At 44.7% G+C, this 26,911-nt stretch overlaps 2 protein-coding genes across 2 annotated transcripts; both read left to right on the forward strand.

The window, feature by feature from the left end:
* The first annotated feature begins 2,870 nt into the window (after nt 1-2,870).
* On the forward strand, nt 2,871-3,466 carry LOC147207165 (retinal cone rhodopsin-sensitive cGMP 3',5'-cyclic phosphodiesterase subunit gamma-like). Its single transcript, XM_086106755.1, has 3 exons — nt 2,871-2,980; nt 3,065-3,102; nt 3,187-3,466. Exons 1-3 carry the CDS (start codon nt 2,874-2,876, stop codon nt 3,261-3,263), a joined length of 222 nt encoding a protein of 73 aa, XP_085962881.1. The 5' UTR covers nt 2,871-2,873; the 3' UTR covers nt 3,264-3,466.
* Nucleotides 3,467-7,003: 3,537 nt separating this feature from the next.
* On the forward strand, nt 7,004-23,188 carry LOC147207166 (DIS3-like exonuclease 1). The gene is made up of 18 exons (XM_086106446.1): nt 7,004-7,198; nt 7,293-7,442; nt 8,053-8,062; nt 9,487-9,591; nt 10,006-10,028; nt 13,836-13,914; nt 14,028-14,207; nt 14,317-14,486; nt 17,633-17,794; nt 17,905-18,155; nt 18,842-18,934; nt 19,210-19,498; nt 19,645-19,880; nt 20,737-20,891; nt 21,014-21,192; nt 21,293-21,438; nt 21,848-22,019; nt 22,433-23,188. Exons 1-18 carry the CDS (start codon nt 7,004-7,006, stop codon nt 22,766-22,768), a joined length of 2,931 nt encoding a protein of 976 aa, XP_085962572.1. The 3' UTR covers nt 22,769-23,188.
* Nucleotides 23,189-26,911: the final 3,723 nt, after the last annotated feature.

Raw genomic sequence — 26,911 nt, forward strand, 5'->3', positions numbered from 1 at the left:
TCGACCTTGCCCAAGGGATCCGTTGAGAGGATGTAGACAACATAAAGATAGCAGTGATTATGGAGCTGCCGTCTTGATGAAGGAAGAGTTCTTCTTCACTATTCCGATTACTTTAAAGTTCAAAAGCTGGAACTTGTATTTTTAAAAGATATTTTGAGATACCAGCCCAGGAACTTTTCTGACACACCTCGTATATGCAGTTAATTAATACCTCTCTGGCTGTGTCAATGAAAAATGAACATTAATGACTTCTAAAGACACTTCCAGCAGGTCTTGTCTTACAATTGGTTGCGATTCATTTGTCCATGTGGTCAGAATGTTCGATCGTTTGGTGAATAATAGATTATAATCCTTGTTCTAATCCACTTTTGTCACAGAACATGAGATGGAGCCGAGTAATCTCGTTAGAAGCAAACTTTGGCCTCTAATGCACACTAATTGTGTTGCAGCTTACTCTTGACTTCAGCACTGGCACAAATATCATTAAAATATAAAAACGTTCTCATTTGTCAAGTTTAGACTGAAGTCTGCTGGCCGCGCGGAAACAGAACCGGTTTTGTTCCTCAAAAAAATAAAAATAAAATAAAATCTCGTAAACACGGAAACGCTTCAATTAACGTGTGTGCCCACAAGACGCTGAAGGCACGATATGCTATGTCTGAAATGGTGCTGTAGCACAGCCAAAGGTGGAAAACTGAGAAGAAGCCCAAGCATAAAAGAAGAATCAGCGAATAAGAGTTAAGGCAACACGATGGCGACTATTTTCAACACAATCATGTAAGGAAAGTTTTATTTATATGGATGAGGAGGAGGAGCTTCTCCTTTGGGACGTCAGACAGGGACCTGTCGAGATGGACACATGCTTTATGAAGTGTTGATTGAGTCTTTCCTTCAAATTCTGCTGAAATAGATTCGGAACGTTGGTGCTTCAGTGAAAGCCACATGGGGACATCTACTGGATGAAAGAAGTCAAAGAAAGTTTTGTTACTAAATGAAACATTGTCTCATGCTTATCTTTCAGCCATAATAATCAAATAAATACTATATGGATCGATGTAATTTTTAAAATTAAACAGGCAATGGTGCTATATAAGATAAGATAAGATAAGATAAGATAAGATAAGATAAGATAAGATATCCTTTATTTGTCCCGCAATGGGGAAATTACAATCAGAATTCAGAAAGGAAAAACGCTGGGTAGGGAGAGGGGAAAAAAACCACGCTCGAACTATCCTCTTCCGAGGATAATTTAAGTCCAGGATAAAAAAGACCCTAGCACATGAATAAGCATTAGACAGTTACAACAAGTCACAAGACATAACATGTATAAGGGGGGGATGAATGGGAAGGGGGGGGGGGGTAGGGTAGGGTAACCGCGACGCGGCCGATAATGACCAGCCGCACGGTCACCGTTGCGCTCCGCATCATCGAACCACGTCACGGGGGAAAAAGAATCGGAGCGACGAAGACGGTGATAACAAGGATGTGTATGCGCGTGTGGTTGTCCAGTTGTGTATGTGTATGCGTGTACAGGTCATAGCTGCTTTGTCGAGGTCTGCTCATCATGAAGACAGTCCCGGCTTATCAGTCCATGGCCGAGAAGGAGGGTGGGTGGTGGTGGGGGCCCTAGACTCCATGCGTATTTCCATCCAGGGGAAAGGCCAGATAGCGTTGTTTGTTTTGGAGAGATGGCCGCCAACAATTCCAGACAGCCTTGAGTCCTTGGTCTGTATCTCTCACTGGCGCCGATCAGCCAATCCTCAATTCCTTTTCGAAGCGAAAATTCCAACGTCTCCATGGTATTATCGATCGCGCGGAGTCGCTCCAAACCGCAACAATATTGCGGTTGAGCTCAGTCACCGCTTGAGTCTGAGTGTTGGACATTCGCGCCAAGCCATCCAGAGTGACCGGCAGCTTCTTCACTTCCAATAGAGCTGCTCCCGTCGGTTGAATTTTGCGATAGAACAGCAAGCTGCCAACACCAAACAGCAGCATACATGTTATCAAAAGGCCAATAATGTAGATGTCTTCCACGTCCTCCACGGACAGTACTGTCAGGCACACCGGTCTCCACTTTCTCCATGGATCCAGGGCGTATCCGGCAGCAAGTGTCCCCGGAGGGCAAGCAGGCTCCCCACTGCCCGCTCTTTCCGTCGAAAATGTTTTGTCAATTACATCGAGAGACCAGCCAACTAATTCCATGGTTAGTTCTTTGGTTGAAAACACGGTAGGAGGCTAGGGAAAAAAAAGACAAAGACTGCACAAGACTAAGTGGCGAGCAGGGAAAAAAAGGTGGGAGGGCAGGGGGAGCAGTGCAGAAGCGTCCGCCTTCGTCGAGAGCCAAGCAGAAAGGAAGACAGAGATGTATTTACGTGGTTTTATTTGAAAATAACTTCTCCACAATAGAGGGTTTTAGGTTGGTGCGCTTCACGGCCACTGTTTTCTTTTCTTTCTTTTTTTTTTAATGTACATCGTTCACATGACACTGACGAAGCTGGAAGACCTTCGGTATGTAGTTGCAAGCCACTTCCCACAAACCTTATTTGACAGTATAAAATCAAAACCATCCATGTTTTTGAACACGTCTTTTTACAAGTCACCATTACGAATGTACAGAAGCGTGAAACTGCCAATGAGGAGTAAAATTTTGGACCGACATTTTAATTCAAATGTACTTGTGAGTATATTCAAACGTATGTGCAAGTATGTTGGAAGTAATGTATTCAAAAATGTGTCAGTGTTACACTTGAGTCATTCTATAAGATGTATGAAAGTATGATGAATGTGGGGTCACAACACAAGAGACATGTTTGAATGAGCAGCTCAGTGAAATTAGGGCTTCCCTTTTCCACGTTTAATTAAAGGCTTCCAAGATGAACGCATCAGCAGGAGAACAAGGAAACAAGGCCGCTCCTCCTAAATTCAAAAAGAAGGAAACCAGACAGTTTAAGAGCAAGGCTCCCAAAGCTGGGCAGAAGGGGTAAGCTCCTCTATATTCCACATTTGGACATAATTTACACATTCATCAGCAAACATTGATGCTTACATTATTTTCCCCAAAAAGGTTTGACAATGATGTTCCAGGGATGGAGGGACTTGGGGGTAAGTCATTTAAAAGGGGAGTCTTGAACATTTTGGGGTGTTTAGTTTAACTTTATATGATGTTTTTGTCCATCTACTCTTCAGACTCTGCAGTCATCTGTCCCTGGGAGGCATTTGGTGACATGGAACTAAGCGACCTGGCTCAGTTCGGCATTGTCTAGAATCACAAAACTGCCTTCGACGACTGGCCGACTCGAGTATATCCATAAAAGCAGCGGTACTGAACAGTGAATTCATATCTGTGGGAGAAATTGTGAAGCTCAGGTTCACACAGAGGTTTTCTTGTCACCACTCGCCAAATCGGATTTATACTGCATCTGTGTATTTTCTGGAAAAAGGTTCTCAACTTTCTGCTATTCAAATGTTAAATCTCTACCTACGGTTTATTTATCTTGCAAATGCAAGATAAATAACACATCCCTCCATACAAAAATTCTATATATGCAAATGGTCATTTAGAGAAACCAATTTTTATTTTTGCAAATGCTATTTTGACATTCCCGAAATTATATCATTTACAATACAAACAGCAAAACCTCTTGGCAACAATATCAGACAAGAAAGTATTTGTTAATACTGGAAACTATAGTTTCTTTTTCATTTTCCCCTGAAAATAAGATTGTGGAGATTACAAGTACCTGGTAACTAGCAAACAGCCTTGCTTACCAGGAAAAAAACACTTGTATCAATAAGGATTGTACATTTAAATTAAAGAGGTATCAAACCACTGGGCTGATGTGTTGCTTATTTTTAATTCTATTTATTGCAGTTGGAATGAAGTTTAGTTGGGGAAAAAAAGGAAGAAAAAGTCTCCTCAGACTTTTTGAGGTCTTGTGAGGTATCTTTGCTGATGGCATGACATCATGAAGAAAATGCTGAACTGCGAAAATGATGAACTACGACGTGTAAAAATAGAATTCTTGTCGTCAGTCTCTAGACAGAGGATGTGTCCAACTCCATTCGGATGGATGATACTGTTATCTAGAGCTGCGTAAAATGCATGTGATTGGCCCCAAAGCAGACACATACAAGTGTAGTACATTTACAAGGGAAAGGGAAACCGGAGAAAACCCACACAGGCACGGAGAGAACATGTAAACTCCACACAGGACGGCCAGAGCCAGAATTGAACCCACAACCGCTGCACTGTGAGTCAGACATGATGACCAGTTGATCACCAAATCGCCTTACATCCACAATGGAAAGTACAACTCAGGATGGCATCGGTGATACAAAATCCAAAATATTTGTTTTTTATATTCATGATGTGGACGCACCTTTCTCAAAGTATACACCCCCTCTATCCCACCAGGATGCCCCTTCAATATGCACATCAATCAATGTCATATTGAACAAACACCGATCAATGTGCACCGAATACATTTACGTCGACCAGTGGAATATTGGTGGAGTACAGGCACTGTGGATGCATGGTGGCCCAGCTCTCTGCATGCACCCCCACCACGCCCGTCACCAACCCAATAATGACAGGGTGCACTATGAAAAAAATTTTTTTTCAGATGTTAATTATCACAATCCGTTTAAATTGGTTCATGCAATGTTTCAGAGGGATTGTCCCACGCTTACATTTATGAATGAAATGCCATGATGTCCACCACACATATCCTGCACCTCAATCCAATACACCAAAATCACATTACACCAGTGGTTCTCAATTATTTTCTGTCATGCCCCACCTAGGAAGAGGAAAACATCTCGCACCCCCCCACCCCCGCATGACTATAATTAGTATAATTTGTCTATAAAATTGTTATAAGTACACCTTTGCGTAACACTGCATCCTTATTAATGTATAAGGGAATAAAAAAGAAAGAAATATGGACCAATTTACAACAAAGAATAGCTTTAGTAACTGTAACAGAAAAGATTTAAAGTGCATCTGAAATTCAAAAATAAAATTAAATCCTTAATTTAACTGTAAATATTTTTTGACTGACCATGTCAAACCATACAATACTGATAAATTAAATTACATATAATCAATAACTGATAATGCATTCAAACTAATCACCAACATTATCTCAGGAGCACAATATTTAAAACAAACTCTAACCAGCAAAACAAAAATATATAAAATAATTTGTGCTGATTTTTTTTTTAATCAAAGATGATGTCTGGATTAATGGCTACGAGTAGCAGTCACAAAGCCGGATCATTGATGGCAATATTCGGCACGCTTTCGCTGAAAAAAATCTCAAGTGGCTTATCAGCGTGATTGGGGTGTAATGTCTTGAAGTGACGCCTTAATTTATTTGGCTTTATGTTGTCCGCTGCCAACATTTTTAGACACAGTCATTAGTCTTTCCTTGCTGCATACGCTTCGTCATATTTCCTCGTCTTAGCTTTTGGGGGACTTGAGTTTGTCTTATCTCCGTCTCTCTCCGCCTGTCGACTTCGTGTCTACTCATACTCTGTGCTGTGTGCAAAGCGCGCATGCTCAGTGCAAACAAAACACCGAGCGAATGCTCCCTCCGCACACTCTGCCAATGAGAACGCCACTGCCCCTAATGTAGTGGAGGTGCAATTGCACTTTATTCTCGGACAATAAAAAAACAAAAACAAATAAAATGCATGTTCCCTGAGGTCAAACGCACCCCCTATTTGAGAAACACTGCATTACACCAACTGCGCTACATTTGAGCTACTTTTTGTACACAAATTTGCAGATGCGCTGGGGGGCGAGGCGGAAACATCCAGTGAGGAGTAGCATATCTACCAAATTCACAAACAAGTTGAACTCAACCATATCCCCTGCACGAAAACGACGATGCACCCGTTTCTACTCTGAGAGCAGACTACCTTCTGTTACCAAATTTGCAGGTGCGTCGGAAATGCAGCAACTCCATACGCCAAAATGCCCAGATGGGTGCACCAAGTCTTGAAACACACAAGACTCGATTTGCCGTGGCATGAAAATGAAGTTATGCCGACTGCACAGACGCCAGTCTACCAAATTTTCCAGATCGTGGCATTTTCATGAGACATGGTGAATGCCATAGATAGACATTTGGAAAATACTCACTCTTCAAATATCAAATAAACTTGCGCTAGCGGATTCAGAAGTTACGCTGTTCTTCGCCAGTGACATGTACTTAACTCATCTCAACATGGGTGTTTGCATTCATTTTTTGGTAAATGGGAAGTAGGAGATTTGGCAGCGTCCTCCGTCTGCTTTAAGTAAGATTGTATTGAACCTCTTTAAACAAAACACAACCGACTTTATTAATGCGTTAGTCGTAGTACTGATCCGCCTCATAGCTTTTGAGATTGCTTTTTGCCTCACGTCTGAAGTGACAGAGTTCGGAAAGTAGTTAACTATTATAGAAAGTGGACTCGCACAATTTCCATGTAAACAAAACGGCATTTTCACTGTACCGCAACACCCATATTTCACGCAAAGGCTGATGCGGTGAAGGAATACAGTGGATAGACGTTATGCTTCACTCAAATTGCGCGTGGCCATTCGTGTTGGTGTTAGTAAATTAGACGTTGAGGCTTATCGATGAGGCTCATTTACATAGACGAGGGCAATTTGTCCATCAAATATCCAATTACTTTTGTGACCTAGTGGTGGATCTGTTTAACAGCATATATAGGCATTTGATAATGAGCGATAGCTGAATTTCTGAATTATATAAACCAACCCAGGATGACAACTTGGTAAACTTCCCAGCATGCATCTTGTCAGGCAGCAATGAAGTGGTCAGTAAATTAATCCGCTTGTCCTCTTCAGAGCCTACCTGACTGCTCCCTGCAAAGAGAGAACCTGGACATGCTGTTTGACTGACTGTTGTAGTCCACGTCTTTGTGACCTGGAGACATCTTAGCATTTTCAGCAGCCTTTGTTTTTTGTTTTTTTTTTTCAAAACAAATCAAGGCCATGGGACAGGAGGAAAGTCACGGCGAGGAGATGGATTTAGCACAGATTCAGGAGCTGTGCATAATTTTCATGAAGGAGTGTCCAAGCGGCGCATTGCATTTACATGAGTTTAAGAGGATCTTCGGAGTACCGAGCACCTCTGCGGAGGAGTCTCTCTTCATTGAGACAATATTCCACTCATTTGACACCAATCAGGTAAAAGAAGTAAAACAAATCAAGACGTCGAATTGTTATAATCTTTGTTAATGCGCCCACCCCCCTCTTTGTAAAATCTCGGTGTTGATCACAGGACAATGCTCTCGATTTCCTGGAGTATGTTGCAGCGCTTCATTTGATCTTACGAGGGAACCTTGAGGACAGGCTCACGTGGTCTTTCAAGATGTATGATAAGGATGGGAATGGCAAATTAGACCGGCAAGAGGTGAAACGGCTAATAAGGGTAAGCCAAATCACGAGCCCTAACCACTCTTCTGTGATTTGTGTTTTGTCATCCAAAAATATTTTGCCATTCTGTGTTATGTCATGATGAAAACGTTTCATAACGTTAATCCTTGCAAGAGTGCTTATTGAACTGCCCTCAACAGCTTACGGCTGTAAAGTCACATATGGGTCGGTTCACTTTATTGGATGAGAAGTTAGGTTAGGTATCTATATCTGGCTGGACTTTACAGTAAGCCACTAAACCCAAGTCAAATTAGCCCACCATCATATGAACTGATTTACTTGACATAAATAGTTCTGATTGTTTTAACCTTGAACATAACATTTGGTTTATTTTTGCAACATTTCAAAACTTTGGATAAGCAACAGTTATTATTAGATACTGTATAGGCCAGCAGTCCAATGTATGCTTGTGTGTGTGTGTGTGTGTGTGTGTGTGTGTGTGTGTGTGTGTGTGTGTGTGTGTGTGTGTGTGTGTGTGTGTGTGTGTGTGTGTGACCTGTATTACATTTATCACACAGATTCTCTACAAAATCAAGATCCAGACAATTGATGTGGATTTGACACCGTCCGAAATATGTGACAGAATTTTTGAACTGGTTGACCAGAATAGCGATGGTAAGGAATCATCGTCATTTAAAAAAGAATAGTACAAGTGATTATGCATACAGCGGTGGTGCATTCTGTGGTGGTGTTTTATTTAATTGGATTGAAAACATGTTCAATAAATTGCTGAACAAACGCATTTGAAAAAGCAGTTTTGAGGAGCACACTTGTGTTTCATTTTCCCTCATTGACACAACCCCCCCCCCAAAAAAAATCCTAAATCATTTTATTACATTTTAAATAATTACCGTATCGTAAAAACTTGAACGTGGTCACAAAGGATTAGGACGGACTCCGATTTTTACCTGTGGCAAAAAGATAAATAGAAATCGGACTTGAACATTTTCTTCCTATGAAACTGTAAAACTATCAACAAACCACTGTTTCAAAAAAAAATCACGAATTTGTCATGTTTCCTAACCTTCCTAACCTTTATTCAACCTTTCTTGAACCTTTATTGAAAACATCATTAGATCAAAGCAAGATGAAAAGAAAAGGTGCTTCCTTTCTGACACAGGAAATTAAGGCACTGTTTTAAAGTGCGGGCGGCCCGGTGTCGAGTGGTTCGCCCGTCGATTTCAGCTGCGGCCTTCCTGTGTGGAGTTTGCATGTTCTCCCTGTGTGGGTTTTCTCCGGGTACTCTGGTTTCCTCCCACATTCCTAAAACATGCATGGCAGGCTAATTGAACACTCAAAATCGTCCCCGTGAGTGAGAGTGCGGCTGGTTGTTCGTCTCTGTGTGCCCTGCGATTGGCTGGCAACTGGTTCAGGGTGTCCCCCGCCTACTGCCCGAAGACAGCTGGATAGGCTCCAGCACGCCCCGTGACCCTTGTGAGGATAAAGTGGATCGGAAAATGGATGGATGGATGTTTTAAAGCGCATTCATCTTTTTCTCCCGCTGTTCCTAAATGATGTCATCGCACAACGGCGGATATTGGGTAATGGCAACAAAAGTCTCTAGCGTGAAACTATTTTCCCAAGGTCTACAAAGATTACAATCTTGAGCCACATGAATGAATTCTTGGGTCCGCAGGTAGTGTGTAATCTTCATTTGGAGGGGTGCCGCTGTTGAATCCCCACCACAACCCTAAACCACCAATGTCGCCTTTTTCAGGGCATGTTTGATACCTGAACTGAAGTTGAAATGGATGCCACAATGTCTTAACTATAGGCATAGTGCCATAGAAGTTTAACATTTACCCCAGGCAACCGATTAGGAGAAGTAATCTTGGCAATGAACATGTCATTCAAAATTAATTTTAATATCATTGGAATCGATACGTTACTCAAGTAAACTGTTCTTGTAATATGCTGATATTCTAGGGTTAAAATTCTGCATGTATTTGAAATAAAGACTCAAGGGACTTTCTCAATATGATGTTATGAAATCATAAGCTTCTTTGAATTGAAGTCACTTATGTGCTTGTGTCACACAGGTCAGATATCCTTAGCAGAGTTCATGGAGGGAGCTCAGAAGGATGAATGGGTAATGAACCTCTTCAAGTTGGATGTCAACGCCGCTAGCTGGGTCATCCAAAATTGTGAGTGCAGTCTTTGTCTTTTTTTTCCCTAGCCTCCTACCGTGTTTTCAACCAAAGAACTAACCATGGAATTAGTTGGCTGGTCTCTCGATGTAATTGACAAAATTTTTTCGACGGAAAGAGCGGGCAGTGGGGAGCCTGCCCGCTCTTTCCGGGCTTTGTTCGGACACGAATGTAATCTTTTTTCCTCTCATCTGACGACTTTCTATTCACCTTTGACATTGATGACTGCATGCCAGCAGATTATTTATTCATAATAATTAGTATTAAATATTATGTATCGGTAGTTATTTCCCTTTTATGCAGATTTTCCTTTTTGTTTTTTTCTGAAGTACTTGTCTTCACTTGCTTGAGCTGGATGCCAGCCCAGCTGATTCGCCGGGTGCGAGGCAGGTTACACCCTGTCATGATCAACAATTGTGGCTCCATATTGGAATGTGAGGACACGAAAAACATGCAAACTCATCACAAATTTGAAAGGAAAGGGCATCCTAGTCATTTGCTAGAAAATGCCTCAGCCCGAGTCTTAAAACCTTCTAAAGGGCCCTCTGTAAAGCCAGAATGCCTTATTACTCTGCTTTAATTTCAAGATAAACAAAAACAAGCATCACTTTTTCTTCAGCACAGTGGCTCGGCTGATAAAATAAAACAGCACTACCAATCTTTGTATTCCCACCACTCTCAGTGAAAACGATTTTTCAACATTGTATTACCGTAAAATGGTTACTGTTCAGGACCAAATCTTGATCACCTCCTACTGTCAGATTTATCAAGCGCTATAATAAAAATAATTGAACAGAAATCCCAAACCATAAAGGTTTATATGCAAATCAATCCATAAATTATTAGAAGCAAAATAAAGATTGTCTTTTTCTGGTAATCAACGAGCACCAGCACATCTGCAAAGTGCTGAAGCCTAACAGTGTTGATATTTGTTTTTAATTTCATCCCACTTGGCCGATAGTAATAACTGATGTGCGGACAGTGCATTTGTGACGTGACGTCATCTTCAGCTGACATCTCCATCAAATTCCGACATTGAGGAGACTATTGTAGTTGCTTGGCTGATTATTTACCTCCAGTTAATAACAAAAGTTAAAAAGAAGGAATTGAGGGGTGGGCGGCCCGGTAGTCCAGTGGTTAGCACGTCGGCTTCACAGTGCAGAGGTACCGGGTTCGATTCCAGCCCCGGCCTCCCTGTGTGGAGTTTGCATGTTCTCCCCGGGCCTGCGTGGGTTTTCTCCGGGTGCTCCGGTTTCCTCCCACATTCCAGAAACATGCATGGCAGGCTGATTGGACGCTCTAAATTGTCCCTAGGTGTGAGTGTGGGCGTGAATGGTTGTTCGTCTCTGTGTGCCCTGCGATTGGCTGGCAACTGATTCAGGGTGTCCCCGCCTACTGCCCGAAGACGGCTGGGATAGGCTCCAGCACCCCCCGCGACCCTAGTGAGGATCAAGCGGTTCGGAAAATGGATGGATGGATGGATGGATGGATGGAATTGAGGGGTGTTCACACGGCAAGATTTGGTCCGGTGCTACGCCGGGGCTGCCCCAGTAGAGCGTTCACACGTGCAAATTAGCTCCGGCGTAGCCCCGGAAAACTAATTTGATCCACCTCAGGGAGGTGGTTTAAAAATTTGCTCCGGAGCAAATGCTCGTTTGCGAAGCAGCACCGATGCAAATTTGCACGTGTGAACGCAACTGGGTTAAATTTGCTCCAGAGCAAATGCTTGTGAAGAGTACGTACGGCGAGAATGCGTTGCTTTCGTGCTCTGTTGGACTTCCGTCATGTGGTTGTTTAATAACGACACAAGACTTGGCTGGTAACATCTTTCCTTTTGTAGGAGACTGGACTGTCTCGGAGTTGTTAGTGTAGTTTGTTCCTTTGTTGTGTGTTCACCACCCCCTGCCGCCCATATGATTTATTTTGTGATTTCCTCTCTTGATTTTCTGTTTGGCGCATGATGTGTTTGCTTTTCTGAGTGTCATTGAAGTCATCGTTGATTTACGGTATCGGGGGCGGTCACTCTCGAGCAGAAGGCACGGAGACCGAGAAGGAGAAGGACGTGCCTGTCCAGTAGTCGCTTGAGTTGTGTATACGTTTTAAAAAGAACCAACACGACAGCTCATTTGTTTTCTGTCGTTTTGCTCCGCTGCAGAAACTGCCGCGTGAACGCAAGTGGGGCTGCACCGACGCTGTGCCGGTGCAGACACGCTCAGCGGCTTTGTACGTGTGAACGCTCCACACAATTTGCTGCGGTGTAAAATATATCGCAACAAAATACATCGGTGCAGCGCCGGAGCAAATGTGTGCCGTGTGAACACCCCTTTTGAAAGCTCTCTACTGAACTCTTTCATTCCACAAGACGTATCTTTTTAAAATTAGGCCCCGCCTACCATGCGGGTACTTGTACGTCTAAGTCTTTTTTTTTGCGTGATAAAGTGAGAAGGGTCTGATGCAATCTGTGAATGAGAATAAGCCGTTTGCATTGTAAATCATGTAAAAAAGCGACCAGTAGGTGGCAGTGGTGCCTCACATGCTTGAAATGCATGCTTTTACTGAAAAACTCTTTTTCTCAGTTTTTTTTGCCCAGGAATCACCATTTTCATGAAACTTTTGTAACCATTTTGTAATGCCGATTATTCAAACACCGTTTCCTTGTAAAATTAATAATTGAATTCAAAATCGGCACTCTCTCTGCTTGGCTCTCGACGAAGGCGGACGCTTTTCTGCTCTGCTCCTGCCCTCCCCCTCACCTTCCCTTGCTTGCCACCCAGTCTATGTGCTGTCCTTGTCTGACTTTCCGAGCCTCCTGACGTATTTTCATCCTAAAAACAAACCATGGAATTAGTTGGCTGGTCTCTCGATGCCATCGACAAAATTTTCTTGACGAGAAGAGAGGGCAATGGGGAGCCTACTTGCCCCTCGGGGACATTTGCTGCCGGGTACACCCTAGATCCCTGGAGGAAGCGGAGAATGGTGTGCCTGTCAACACTGTCCGTTGAGGATGTGGAAGACATCTACATTATCGGCCTTCTGATAGCAGGTTTGCTGCTGTTTGGTGTGAGCAGTTTCCTCCTTCCTGTTCTATGGCAAAATCCAGCCGGCGGGAGCGGCTTTATTGGAAGTGAAGAAGCTGCCGGTCTTCATGGATGGCATGGCGCGAATGTCCAACCCTCAGACCCAAGCGGTGACTGAGTTCAACCGCAAAATGGATGCGGTTTTGGAGCGTCATTGCAAGATGGATAACAACTTGGAGAAGTTGGAAGCCGCGCTCAGAAAAGAGATCGGCGCCATTGAAGAGACACAGGCCACGGACTCAAGGCTGTCTGGAATTGTTGGCAGCCTGTTCCCAAAACATCCGCTATCTGGACATCTCCCCTGGAAGAAAGTACGCACGGAAGCTAGTGCCCTACCATCACCCCCTCCTTCTCGGCCATAGACTGATAAGCCAGGACTGTCTCCATGAGAAGACCTTGACGAAGCAGCTGCAGCCTGACACGCACACACAACCAGACTATCACACGCGCATACACACCCTTGTATCACCGCCTTTATTGTTCCCGTTTTTTTCCCCGCGACATGAACTGATCTGCTGAGCGCTCAAATGGACTGAGCAGCTCGTCGGTCGGGCCGCGTCGTGCTCCCCCCCATCCATCCGCCCCCTCATTACATGTTATGTCTTGTGACTTGTTGTAACTGTCATATGCTTGTTTACGTGCTGGGGTCTTTTTTTCCTGGACTTAAATTATCCTCAGAAGAGGATAGTTCAAGCATGTTTTTTTTTCCCTCTCCTTCCCCAGTGGTTTCCTTTCTGAACTAAGATCTCGGAGCGCTGTACACACGGCGAGCACCGACAGGCCCTTTGCACTGTATCCCATGTTCGTCATTGTTTGTCATGTTTCTTGTGCAGAGCGTGCCTGTTAAGTCCTAATTGCCCCACGGGCATAAATAAAGTTTCCTGAATCTGAATCTGAATTCTTCTCGCCTTTCAATCCAATGATTGAAAGGGATTTCCTCGCAGTAGGAGTTTACGCGAAAGTATGATTTGGCCAGCGTCACAGCACCATCTCTTGTGGCCACTTTGCATACAGAGTGAGAGTGTTGTTGCTTTGCTCAAACTTAGGTGTACCTTTTATTTCAAGCTCCAGCCAGGTTTTGCATGCCAGAGTCACCACATTTTGTTCCACCCAAAATCTTCCTTCGATCAACATCAATCACAACGTTCCCCTCTGTTTGTTCAGGGAACTCTGAATGTCAACAAACACAGAGCACAGACGGAAGCTTCTGTCAGAACGGAGGGTCTCTCAGATAAAAATACAGGTACGGTATTCCAGCTGGGTTTTTTTGTTTAGTTTTTTTCTGCGAGACATTCTCTTGACTGACCTTGTGGTTTAACTCTCTTGTATTCTCTGTCCGTCCTTCATCTGCTGTAGAGCTGAGCAGCGAGGTGTTGGTGTATGGAAACAAGCATCGTAACAGGGCTGTGCATGGCGACGTGGTCGCGGTGGACTTGTTGCCGAAGAGCGAATGGAGAGGGAAGCTTAGCACTCTGACCGAAGGACAGCCGGAGGAAAAGAATGGAGACGACACCCAAAGTCAGCCCATGCCTACAGGTGGGGCCTTCTCATCTGAAACTCCTCAACGTCTTTTGTCAAAAGCAGTCCAAAGTGACTTGTTCTCTTCCATGTTTGAAATCCTATGTCTGAATCATAAAACTTGCAGGATGTGTTGTGGGGATCTTGCAGAGGAATTGGAGGGACTATGTGGTCACGTTTCCTCCGAGGGAGAGCACACAGTCCCAGAGCAGGAATTCTCAGCGCATCCTGACTGTGCCTTGGGACCATCGCATCCCGAAGATCCGCATCAGCACGCAGCAGGCCGACGCCTTGCAGGTCGGCTTTGCATTTTACTGTGGTAAAAACCAGCCAGAAGAGTAAATTGAGTTGGAAATTAGATTTTGAACTGTTAATTTGATTTCAGCCTGAACATCAGATAAGCTGTCAGAAGAAGGAACAAAGACAGATGTGGGAAAGGAGTTGGGGTTTTTTTGTTGTTGTATTTTCGCCTTTAATAGTGCTTGTAAAGCCTCAGGCTAATGCTGTGGATTCGATTGCCTTTCTTTTTTTCTTCAAAACTTCAGTACAGAAGTATCACAGAGGTCAGTTGTGATTCGAGGTGTGACTCCTTACGAGCCCCTTGATTCCATGATTATTATTATTTTTTCAATAATTCAGTTGGATTCATTATCCCCATGCATCGCATTCAGCATGACAGTATTGTTTTGTTTTCATCAATAAATACAAGCAGTCAAGTACAAGCCTATTTTTATATATTATTAAGGTAGTGCATTTTCTATAAAGTGGCGACATGAAGGGATCTTATATAGCAACTTCAGCATCCTCAACAAATGTCGAAACCTGCCGTTGACCCATAAAGAATACTGCCAGACATTTTTACGACGAAGGCTCCCGCAACCTGACTTATTGCTGACAGACACACGTCAATTCTTGCTTGCGGCGCTCTGCTGTGCATTTTCCACGGCCCGTGAAGTCAGCAACGCAAGCCTGTCCACTCAAAGTGTCTCCATAAAGCGCAGATGAATGATGGAAACAAAGTCCAACTGCGCTCGGGGGGTCTGAATATTATTTTTGCGCATGGTTTTCATGCCTCATATTTCATATTTAACTGCCTCTGTAGTGTCCTTGCTTAGATGTAAGGGCTTATTCTGAGCTAGACAGCAAGCTGGAGACATGATGCAAGGCATTCTCATAGTTGTTTGTAGCTTTTAATCTAAAATGTCATTTGGCAGAATAAAAACTACATGCATATATTCGAAGCGGTTATACAGGGTGTCCATAAAGTCTCTTTACCATTTCAAAAATGTCTTAAAAATGCAATTGATTCGATATTTTTTTCAGATTTGTTCTATTGTATTCAGCGTTTATTAAAGGGTTTTTTTTAACCTCTTTTAATACACTTCTACATGGGCACCATTAGTTGCCCGAAGCACATCAAGACGGTACTCGATTTCTTGCCATATTCGCTGTAGCGTAGTCTCATCAATTGTGGCAATGGCATCAGTCATCCTTTGCTTTATATGTCAGTAATGTCCCTTATCTTTGTTCGATACACGATATCTTTAACATAGCCCCATAGAAAGAAGTCCAGGGGAGTGATATCTGGTGAATGTGGCGGCCAAGGAATTGGCCCATGCCTTCCAATCCACCGGTCTGGAAATGTTTGATTGAGGAACCCACGAACATGCAGCCCCCAATGTGGTGGTGCACCGTCTTGCTGGAAAATGATGGATGGTTGAAGGTCATTCAGTTGTGGTGCCACATATTCAGTTAAAAGGTCAAGGTAAACATTTGCAGAAATGGATGTCTCCTTGAAGAAAAATGGACCAATTATTCGATTGCACATGATCCCACACCGCACATTCGCCTTTGGGCAGTGTGATAAAAAACTTGAATAAAAGAACAAATCTGAATAAAATATCGAATCAATTGCATTTTTAATCAATTTTTGAAATGGTAAAGAGACTTTATGGACACCCTGTACAATATATGTAGATAGACACCTGGATTTTCCTGAAGGCACACTTAAAAGCATTCAATTTTCTCAAAGTCAAGTTCAGTCAGCTTTATTGTCCAATATGCTCTATGTGCAACATACAGCACAGATGGCATTTCTTTTTGCTCAACCACAGTGCAAACATGCAGTGCATTGAAAACACACAGCTAAAGATAAGGGCAGCAAAACTGAACTGCATAAAAAAGACAAAGTCAAGTTATTGTCAAATATGTGTAAAGACATAAATACATAAATATAAACAAATAAAACAATAAATAGCAATCAACAGACAACCATGGGCACTTGCGATTATTGCGGGTTAAAGTTAGGTAGTGCATTGTTTAAGTGCAATAATCGGATGTCAGATGCTGAGGGAGGGTCACAGTCTGTGGCAGGAGGCAGGGGGGAGAACAGGGAGGGAGTTGAGTCTCCTGACCGGCTGGTGGAAAAAACTGTTCTTTAGCCTGCTGGTTCCAGCACTGAGACACCGCAGTCTCTTCCTCAACAGCGGCAGGTCAAAGAAGCTTTGAGATGGGTAGGCGGGGTCATCTGCGATCTGGATTGCTTTTCGGGTCAGACGAAAGTTGTAAATATCCATGAGTGGGGGAAGAGAGACCCCATGATCTTCTCAGCTGCTCTCACGATGCGCCGCAGACTCTTTCGGCAGGACACGGTGCAAGCGCCGTACCACACGGTGATGCAGCTGGTCAAGATGCTCTCAATGGTGCCTCTATAGAAAAGCCGACAGTGTGCCTTATAATGGATGCGGCTAATATAAAGAGACGTCACGCTCTTTATATTCCCCATTGAGTTGTTTCCCTGTTAGTGTTCCGATGCCATCTCGTGGTAACCTGGGAAGGGTTCTGCCCTACACTAATTGAATTGTGCATTCGCCAAAACGCACTCAAACAAACAGACAACTACTTTGTGAGCTCTGCACAGCCATTATGAAACGAAGACAATACCAAAAGCATAGTTAACTACTGACTCAACGAAGGAAGAAGGAGACAAGTAAGACTTCTAAGGATATTTAGCCTCTTGTGGATGTGAGCCCACAAGGTTTGTGTGCCTTTTTGTTCAATCAATTGTCTCCCTAACTTTTGTCTTTCATTGATTGTTTTGTAATGCCATTTGTATTTCTGTTTCATGTTCGTGTTTGTGACCAATTCTCATGGCTTTGTTACAGCTGCAGCGGTTGTGAAGGCTCTATAATATTTACAAAGCTGTATTGGATTGTATAGTATTCCCTTGAGTGTATCACCATCTAGTGGCCACAATTGTAGCTTCTATTCTATGCGCCTTATAATGTGGTGCGCTCGATATTTGAAAACAGCTTTAAAATAGGCCATTCATTGAAGGTGTGCCTTACAATCTGAAGCACCTTATAGTACAGAAAATATGGTGTGTGTGTGTGTGTTCTGGAATGAATTATATAAACATAACCTTCCTCTCCGCTTTGCTTCAGGGCCACAGAGTGGTAGTACGCATTGACTCATGGGAAAGCACGTCATTGTATCCCAACGGACACAGTGTGAGGGTTCTGGGTCGGGCTGGCGAGCTTGAGACTGAAGTACAGACCATCCTCATCGAAAACTGCATCCACGTTCCTCCCTTCTCCGATGCACAGGTCAATGGACTAACGCATACACATGGATTCTGTTCAAATTATGCCGTGAAGAATGTCACGGCACGGGAATGTATTTCTTTTCACCTTGCCTTGTGTCTGGTTGTCCCCAGCTGAGAGAAATGCCTGCAAATTCGCCCGAGAAGCCCTGGAAGGTGGATCCTTCTCAGGTGGCTGTGCGACGGGACCTGAGGGACAGTCACTTGGTGTTCAGCATCGACCCCGCGGGCTGCGAGGATGTTGATGACACGCTGTCTGTGCGGAGCCTCGCAGGAGGGAAGGTGCTGGAGCTCGGCGTCCACATTGCTGATGTGACACACTTTGTTTCTCAAGGCTCCCTGACTGACTTGGAAGCGCGCGCAAGGTGAGTGATGGCGTTGTTCCCTGCAAAATAAAAAATGGATGATTATGTCCACGTGGAGGGATGACCGCTTATCGTCGTCTTGATTTTTCTTTTCAAATCTAGTCTAAGATTGTTTTGTTTTGTTTTTTTAAATTGATGAAAATGGGACAAGCAGTGACTTTTAAATGTCGTCACAGTGCGAATGAGAGATCTAATCAGCTGAAGTGAAATGGGATGAATGTGACGAAATCTTAAAGGGCGGTCATAGGGCAGGGGTCACCAACCCAAGGGCCACTTGAGCAGGGGGCGAGCACCGTAGCTCTCCAGTGTTGGAACATTGTGATTTCCTTGGAATGTTGTAGACATGATCATTTGAAAATAATCATTTCAATCAAAATTTGGAGGCATTCTTTTGTGGGACGGGAGTTATATGTAATATACAGCATCTCATGGTACGATTAGGTTGTGTCACGTCCCGTTTTGCCACAGGAGTCACAGCAAGTCCGGGTCTATGAAAGCTGTTTGGGAGCGTTCAATCACAATGTGTGACTATGAATGGGCCTGGCGCGATACTGCGAGAGAGCTCTTTGGGCTAAACATTTGTATTGAGCTTGCCGTATGTGACCAAACCCCCACCCACCTTTACCATGACAGTATTGAGAAAAATATAAAATGTCCACGTTGACAGTGCCTCACATGTGTTTCAGGGCTACAACTTACTACCTTGCAGACCGCAGGTATGACATGTTGCCAGCGATTCTCAGTGCGGATATCTGCTCTCTTTTGGGAGGACTCGACAGGTGAGTGGGAGTGTTTTATTTCACCTTGATTTACAGTCACTCCCATTTTTTGTTTTTACATGACATTTCGTTTGTGAAAATCCACAATGGAAAGACCATATACTGCGTATATACTTTAGACGCAGTCTATATATTCATACTTTACTCACTACCTTAAAACAAAAAGTAGCTTTAAAATCTGAGCCAGGATTCAATTTGCACACACTTGGAGTACTACGTATAAGACATTTCTACAATTTCTAGGATTGCTTCTCTTATAAATATGTTAAATCCAGGTATGCAATGAGTGTGTTGTGGGAGCTGGACGCGCAAACCCTCGCTGTCAACAATGTGTGGTACGGCCGCACCGTCATTCGCTCCTCCTACCAGCTGGACTATGAGCTGGCTCAGGCCCTTCTCAATGGAGAGCAGGGCGAGGTAGCAGAGCTGACCCGGCTGAGCTCTCGCGAGAAGGACGCCAAGTTGGCTGAGCTCAGGCAGGCTCTGCAGGTGCTGACCCACGTGGCGCGACACCTGCGGGCGCAGCGAGATCAAGGAGGTGCTTTGGAACTGGAAGGGGTGGAGGTATGAGTAGTGTACCATTATGAATTTGTTGCACTAAGGAGCCAAGTTGGCATTGTGATCTCCCTGTACGGTGCAGTACCTCAACTTCCAATACATTATGACTGCTAAAACACATCTTTTCTGGTCTTTTGTCACTTTGGTACCAGGTGCGTGCACAGCTGGACAATGAAAAAAACATCACGGCTCTGGTCCCGCGCCAGCCCCTCGAGATTCACGAGACAGTGGCCGAGTGCATGATCTTCGCCAACCACTGGGTGGCGCGCAAGATCCACGAGGCCTTTCCCCATCAAGCCCTGCTTCGGCATCACCCGCCTCCGAGACAAGAGTTCTTCAGCCAGCTGGTGGGCAGTGCCAAGTTCAGGGGCTTCACCATCGATACCAGGTTTGTCACAACAATTTCTCATATCAGGTTTTGCTTGTGGTGGTGAGAATATTTGCACAAAAATAGATGTTGGGAGCTCAAGGGCGTAATGTACCATTGCAGTGATTCACAAACACCCTGTGCATTCATGCGCCACTGGAAATGATCAAATTAGTTGGCCCGAAAAATATTTATTTATTTACAAAAGGTGAAGAGCACAAATAGTTCATCTACCTATGCCATTGATGCTCCTCCCAGTTAATGACTATTTTTTTTCTGACATAAAACATGTGGCTCCGCTCAATAAAAGTTGAGAAATCCTGGTGTAAAGAACTAGTATTACATACTATTCCCCCCCCCCCCCCATGAAAAATGTGTGTGTGGGAAGTGGGGGGGGGGGGGTAGTATATCTATATCAGGGGTCTCTAACACCGAGCCTGGAGGGCTACTGTTCTGCCTGTTTTCCAGCTCTCCCAGGATAACACACCTGATTCAAATCATCGGGATCGTTCTAATGCTCCTTCAGAGCTGGCTGATGAACTGATCGTCTAAATCAGCTGTGTTGCAGCTAGGAGAGCCGGAAAACAGGCAGGGCAGTAGCCCTCAAGGAAACCCCCGATCTACATATATCTGTATGTGTGTGGGTGATTAGCGCATCTGCCACACAGTGCATAGGTGCAGGTTTTGATTCTGGCTCCGGCCTTCCTGTGTGGGGTTTGCATGTCCTCCCTGTGCCTGTGTGGGTTTTCTCCGAGCCTATCCCAAACAGCTGGGATAGGCTCCGGCATGCCCCGCGACCCTTGTGAGAATAAGCGGATTAGAAAATGGTTGGATCGATGGATATACGGACACACACAGTTACTTTGTATCTGTGTAGGTCCAATAAGGCTTTAGCTGACTCTCTGGACCAAGCTGTGGACCCACAGGACCCGCTGCTGAACAGGCTGCTAAGAATGATGGCTACCCAAGCCATGTCTCAGGCAATGTATTTCTCTACCGGTGCAATTTCCCAAGACCAGTACTACCACTATGGTATGTATGACACGACCTTTGACACTCCTGTAGTAATCCTTGGATATTGAGAGGCAATGGGCCATAAAGTTACTTCTTATGACATACTGCGCTAAAGACTGTGACTAAATGACACTTTTCAGGTTTGGCTCTGGACCGCTACACACATTTCACGTCACCCATTCGTCGCTATGCCGATGTGGCAGTGCACCGCCTTTTGACCGCAGCCATTGACTTGGAGAGTGGGCGGAGCCCTGTCAAAGCGCTAGCCAGTAACAAGGAGCTGGAGGAGTTGGCTCATCATATCAACAAGAAGAACAGGGTCAGCTCTTTTGTCTCTCTTCCAAAATTAGTATTTCCCACATTTGATAGTTCTGAAGTGAATGCTTAGTCGGGGAATGACCGTCATGTGACATTTTCAGGCAGCCCAACAGGTGCAGAAGGGGTCCACTGAGTTGTTTCAGTGTCTATATTTCAAAGAAAGGGACCCTGACAAGGACCAGTGCTGTGTGGCCGATGCTGTCATTTACGCCATCCGAGACAATGGTGTATTGGCGTTTGTGCCGCTGTAAGTTTTCAACTTGGCCAAGTCCTATTTCCCAAGTATTGCAATTAGCCCCAAATCAACATGGAACTGTTTGACAGAGCTTTGACAGAGATACTCAGCTAGCCATATCGCGTGTGACCCACTACTTCATGGAAATAGAGCTTTACTGGCACATCACATACGTTTACTTCAAGATAACATTTCTAATCATTCATCATTCTTACTGATATCCGGGTGAAAAAATCTGGTTCTGTGATGCTATGCTTGCAAAACCTCCGAATACTTTAGGGAAACAGAAACACACAAGGTACATCAATGTTAACATTGAATGTATAGTTGTTTTTATAAGCAGTTCAGAAAAGCAAATCGTGAATATATGCTTGCGTGGTCTTGACGTCACGATTTCACATCCAAAATGGTGCCTGCGTAGGTATGGCATGAAGGGGCCCGTGTACCTGAAGAACCGAGACGGTCAGGTGCTCTCTGCGGGACAGGACGGCGGCTGCGAGTGGCAGAGCGGTTCTGTGCACCGCTATTCAGACCGTATTACGACCACGTCCCTCATCGGAACCACCACCTTCACGCTGTTCAGCCACATCACTGTAAGTGGCCCGGCCATAGTTTTACAGTACGCCATTGCTGATTTCTAATAGATGGTTTTGCTGTATCGAATGAAGAATGCGCTTAACACAATGTTCAACAGTTGCTTTACTCACTTGATTTGGTAAAACTTGAATTAAAGTTCCTTCCAAGTTTTTAAAGTAGACACTCGTCAAACAGGGAATTTGTTTGTGTACGGCCAATTTCAGTCTCACAGCTTTCTTTTGTCTACAATTTATACTTTGAAAAACTGTGAGCAGCCATAGCACAAATTAAAAACTCAGCAATATCCTCCCAACACTTACAGCAGCGGTTGTGTCAGCTATTCTACCTTCTTCACAAGCGTTATTACTGTATTTGCATTGTTATAATGGAGGTGTGATGTAATCCAACTTGAGTTCTCTTCTTCCCTTAGGTTCGTATCTCCATACAGTCTTCGCGTTGTCACGCCGACAGCGTCAACCTCGAGCTCGTCAGCAACAGGCCGCACCAGAGCGTGACGCTCGGCCAGGCTCAGTCGCATGGCCGCAGCCAGCTGGTTCAGGAGGTGGTGCGCATAGCCGAAGAGGCGTCACAACAGGCTCGGGGGAAGGCGACGCGCCAGCCTAAACTGTCCAGAGAGGAGCAAGAATTCTGCCAAAGCAAAAGCCCGAACCTCTACTTACTCTTGGAGGAGATCCGAGAGCTTTCACTGATGGACCTTGAATGTACAACTCCAGCCTTGAGACAGTCATGTACTCTGAATGCCTGATTGGACGTGGACTCATGACACTCTTTTCAGACTATTTTTTTTTAAACAGGAAAAATTTTGTTTCTATCTTTTTCCATTCTTCAGCAATCGGCATTACAAAATGGCTAAGTTTCATGAAAATGGCGATTCCTGGGCAAAAAATGGAGAAAAAGAGCTTTTTGTAAAAGCATGCATTTCAAGCACGTGAGGCACTACTGCCACCTACTGGTCACTTTTTTTTTACATGATTTACAATGCAAACGGCGTATTCTCATTCACAGATTGCATCAGACCCTCCTCCTCTCTGACGCAAAAAAAGACTTAGACTACAAGTACGTCCTTGGTAGGCGGGGCCTAATTATAAAAAGACGTACAAGTACGTCTTGTGGAATGAAAGAGTTAATTGAATACACAATAAATACAAGATATTAACTGTTCAAACTGATCAACTTGATTGTTTTCAGCAAAGAATCATTAACGTAGAATTTTATGGCTGCAACCCGTTCCTAAAAAGATGAGACAGGTGGCAAAGAAAAGGCTCATCAAGCACCGATTTTGAATATCCTACAGATGAACAGGCTTACTGGGAACAGGTGGGTGCCATGATTGGGTATAAAAAGTGCTTCCCTGAATTGCTCAGTCATTCAAAAGCAAAGCCAGGATGAGGATTGCCTCTTTGTTGAACAACTATGTGAGAAAATAGTTGAGCAGTTTAAGGACAACATTCCTCAAAGTATAATTGCAAGAATTTTAGGGATGTCATCATCTTCCCTCCATAATATCAACAAAAGGTTCAGAGAATCACTGTATGTTAAGTGGCAAGACCGAAAACCAACATTTGGATGCCTGCTGCAGCCATAAAGAGTGGGCCACCATCTCACAGCATGGATCATAGACTACCTCACAAACCGGCCGCAGTACGGGAGGGTGCAGAGCTGTGAGTCGGACAGGCTTCTCTGCAGCACTGGAGCGCCGCAGGGGAAAGTTCTGGCTCCATTCCTGTTCATCCTCTACACCTCAGACTTCAGACACGCCACTCCAAACTGCCACCTTCAGAAGTTCTCTGATGACTCTGCGATTGTTGGCCTCATTACAGAGGAGGACGATCGGGAGTACAAGGGACTGACGAAGGACTTTGTGGACTGGTGCCAGCAGAATCACCTCCAGATCAACCCTAGGAAAACTAAGGAGTTGGTTGTGGATTTCTGCAGGAAACAGTCCTCACCAGCACCGATGAACATCCACGGTATGTACATAGAGAGGGTGACCTCCCACAAGTACCTAGGTGTTCTTCTGAACAACAAGAGCCCTTGGTATTTCCCGAGTTTCTCGTGTTCCTTCTTTCTGATGTTTCCATCATTTGGGACCGCTACATCCACTACAATGGCTTTCCTCTGCCCTTTATCTATGATCACGATATCTGGTTGGTTCGCCATTACCATCTTGTCGGCTTTCCTCTGCCACAGGATCTTCGCTCTGTCATTCTCCACCACCTTCGGAGGAGTTTCCCATTTTGACCTTGGGGTTTCCAGTCCATCCTCCGCACAGATGTTTTGGTAGACTATGCCAGCCACCTGGTTATGGCGTTGCATGTAGGCTTTCCCTGCCATCATCTTACACCCTGCAGTTATGTGTTTGATCATCTCAGGTGCCTCTTTGCACAACCTACACCTTGGGTCTTGTCTGGTGTGGTATATCTGGGCCTCAATGGCTCTGGTGCTCAGGGAGTGCTCCTGAGCAGCCAGGATGAGCGCTTGCGTACAGTCTCAGGGTGCTGGATTTGGGATGGAACCCTCCATGCATGGTTAGGAGCTTTTGGGTCTGAACGTCCGTGGTCTGAATCTCTTCCTTTTGCCACCTGATTATTCCTGCAGGGTATCTGATCACTGGCAGGGCATAGCTGTTTATAGCCCGGTTCTTATTCTTGCCATTGAGCTGGCTTTTTAGGACTTGCCTCACCCGCTGGATGTATTTAGCCATAGCCGCTTTCCTTGTTGCCAGTTCGAGGTTGCCATTGGCTTGTGGGATACCGAGATACTTGTAGCTGTCCTCAGTGTCTGCTATCGTTCCTTCAGGGAGTGAGACCCCTTCAGTGCGGACTACCTTTCCTCTCTTAGTCACCATCCGACTACATTTCTCAAGCCCGAATGACATCCCGATGTCACTGCTGTAGATACTGGTTGTGTGGATCAGGGAGTCTATGTCCCTTTCGCTCTTAGCAGACAGCTTTATATCATCCATGTAGAGGAGGTGACTGATCGTAGCTCCATTTCTGAGGTGGTATCCATCGCCTGTCTTGGCGATTACTTCGCTGTGAGAGTTTTTCTCGGACAAGGTTAAAGAAATGACTCGGCACACAGGGAAAATTGTCTTCAATATCGATGGGAGCGGATCTCTGAGAGCGAATGGCGGTTTAGTTGCTCCGATCACAATCTCGAGCTCCCTTCCCGCCAATTCAGACTTTTATTGGAACATACGAGGAAAACATTGCCTCCGATATTTGCATACCGCACCCCCGGTCCGGCCCCTCGGTAGTGATTGGTTACCTGGGTTTAAGCTTTGAACCACCGGTACATTGGCGCCTTACTGTCTGGTCTACACTGTATTAACATGTTGCAGACTTTGTGGACGACAAATGTCGCCTGGTCGCGACGGGTGTTCTCAAATGGTCTTTTGTTGTTCAACCGCTGTTCCCGAATTATGCATTCCCCCTTTGTGACCGAATCTAGCCCTCTCTTCTCTGATCGCCCACCTGCATTGACGTGCTAATTGTGGACTTCAACAGCTCTCCGCCCAGGTGGCCATCGCCTTTGTGCACAGGCATTTGGGGGTGCCGGATACGCACCCAAATGTTTAGACGTGCCCCAATTAAATGAAACTTTAAACATGATACAATTTTGCTCATAGATTCCTCTAACATTGGCTTAGGGGGTTCAGTCCGATGCAGAACAGCAGTGGGGAGAGTGCATCACCTTGGAAAATGCCACATTTGATGGACACTTGGGTAAGTGGCTTGCCATTGGCTTCAAGTGTGGTTTTCCACATCCTCATCGAGTTCGCAATGAAGGCTCTTAGGGTCCTGTTCACCTTATACAACGCCAAGCATTCAGTGATCCATGTATGTGGCATCGAGTCATAGGCTTTCTTGTAATCAATCCAGGCTGTGCACAGGTTGGTATGTCGGGACCTGCAGTCTTGTGCGACTGTATGGTCAACCAGGAGCTGATGTTTGGCTCCTGTATTGATCCATGTGTCCACTTATTTTAGCCGCAACGATGTCTGACATAAGCTTCCATGTTATGGAGAGACAGGTTATTGGCCGATAGTTGGATGGGATTGCACCCTTTGAGGGATCCTTCATGATCAGGATCGTTCACCCTTCAGTTAGCCATCCTGGGTGAGTCCCATCCCTCAGCAACTGGTTCATTTGTGCTTCTAGGCTCTCATGGGGTGCTGTGAGTTTCTTTAGCCAGTAGGTGTGGACCATATCTGGGCTTGGTGCTGTCCAGTTTTTCATATCTGAGACTCTTTCCTGAATGTCTGCCACCGTTATGGTAACTGGGTTCTGTTCAAGAAGATTGCTGTGCTCCTCTCTCAAAGTCACCAGCCATTGTGCACTGCTGTTACGTGCGACCTCCTTCTCCCATATGCCTTTCCAGTACCTTTCAGTTTCCAGTCTTGGTGGGTCTGCTCTGCTGTTAGAACCCTGCCACTGAGCGTACACTTTCGCAGGTTGTGTTGCAAACAGCCTGTTTATTCACTTGGCCTCATTCTCTTTCATGTACCTCTTTAGGCGACTGGACATGGCTTGGAGCCTTTGTTTGGCAGTTTCGAGTGCTTCAGGTATGGTCATCTGGATGTACCTCTTGGGTATCGGCCTTTTCATCACACCTCTCTGGGCCTCCGTCAATTGACTCACATCTTTCCGAGCCGCCTTGATCTTAGCCTCCAACCGTCTTTTGCTTGGCGGGTAACATTTCTCATGGCTCCCATGGTTGCTCTTATAGCCAAGCATCTCTTGGATCACTGATGCTGAAGCGTATGTCAGCTCATTGGTTTCAGTGATTGTTACAGTAGGGATCGCCCTCAGTGCTGCATTCACACTTTCCATGAGACTTTCAGGTGGTACTTCACATAGCCGTTGTAATCGGTTTCTAGGTTGCC

This window comes from Hippocampus guttulatus, chromosome 3, assembly GCF_054856545.1.
Source record: "Hippocampus guttulatus isolate MCC_2025c chromosome 3, RoL_Hgut_1.0, whole genome shotgun sequence".
NCBI lineage: Eukaryota > Metazoa > Chordata > Actinopteri > Syngnathiformes > Syngnathidae > Hippocampus > Hippocampus guttulatus.

Excerpts from the sequence above, each read along its gene's own strand:
- LOC147207166 (XM_086106446.1), top strand. The coding sequence starts at position 7,004 with ATGGGACAGGAGGAAAGTCACGGCGAGGAGATGGATTTAGCACAGATT. Across the intron at positions 21,193-21,292 it reads ATATCAACAAGAAGAACAGG|GCAGCCCAACAGGTGCAGAA; the intron begins GTCAGCTCTTTT and ends TGACATTTTCAG. Across the intron at positions 21,439-21,847 it reads GTATTGGCGTTTGTGCCGCT|GTATGGCATGAAGGGGCCCG; the intron begins GTAAGTTTTCAA and ends GTGCCTGCGTAG.
- LOC147207165 (XM_086106755.1), top strand. The coding sequence starts at position 2,874 with ATGAACGCATCAGCAGGAGAACAAGGAAACAAGGCCGCTCCTCCTAAA. Across the intron at positions 2,981-3,064 it reads CCCAAAGCTGGGCAGAAGGG|GTTTGACAATGATGTTCCAG; the intron begins GTAAGCTCCTCT and ends TTCCCCAAAAAG. Across the intron at positions 3,103-3,186 it reads AGGGATGGAGGGACTTGGGG|ACTCTGCAGTCATCTGTCCC; the intron begins GTAAGTCATTTA and ends TCTACTCTTCAG.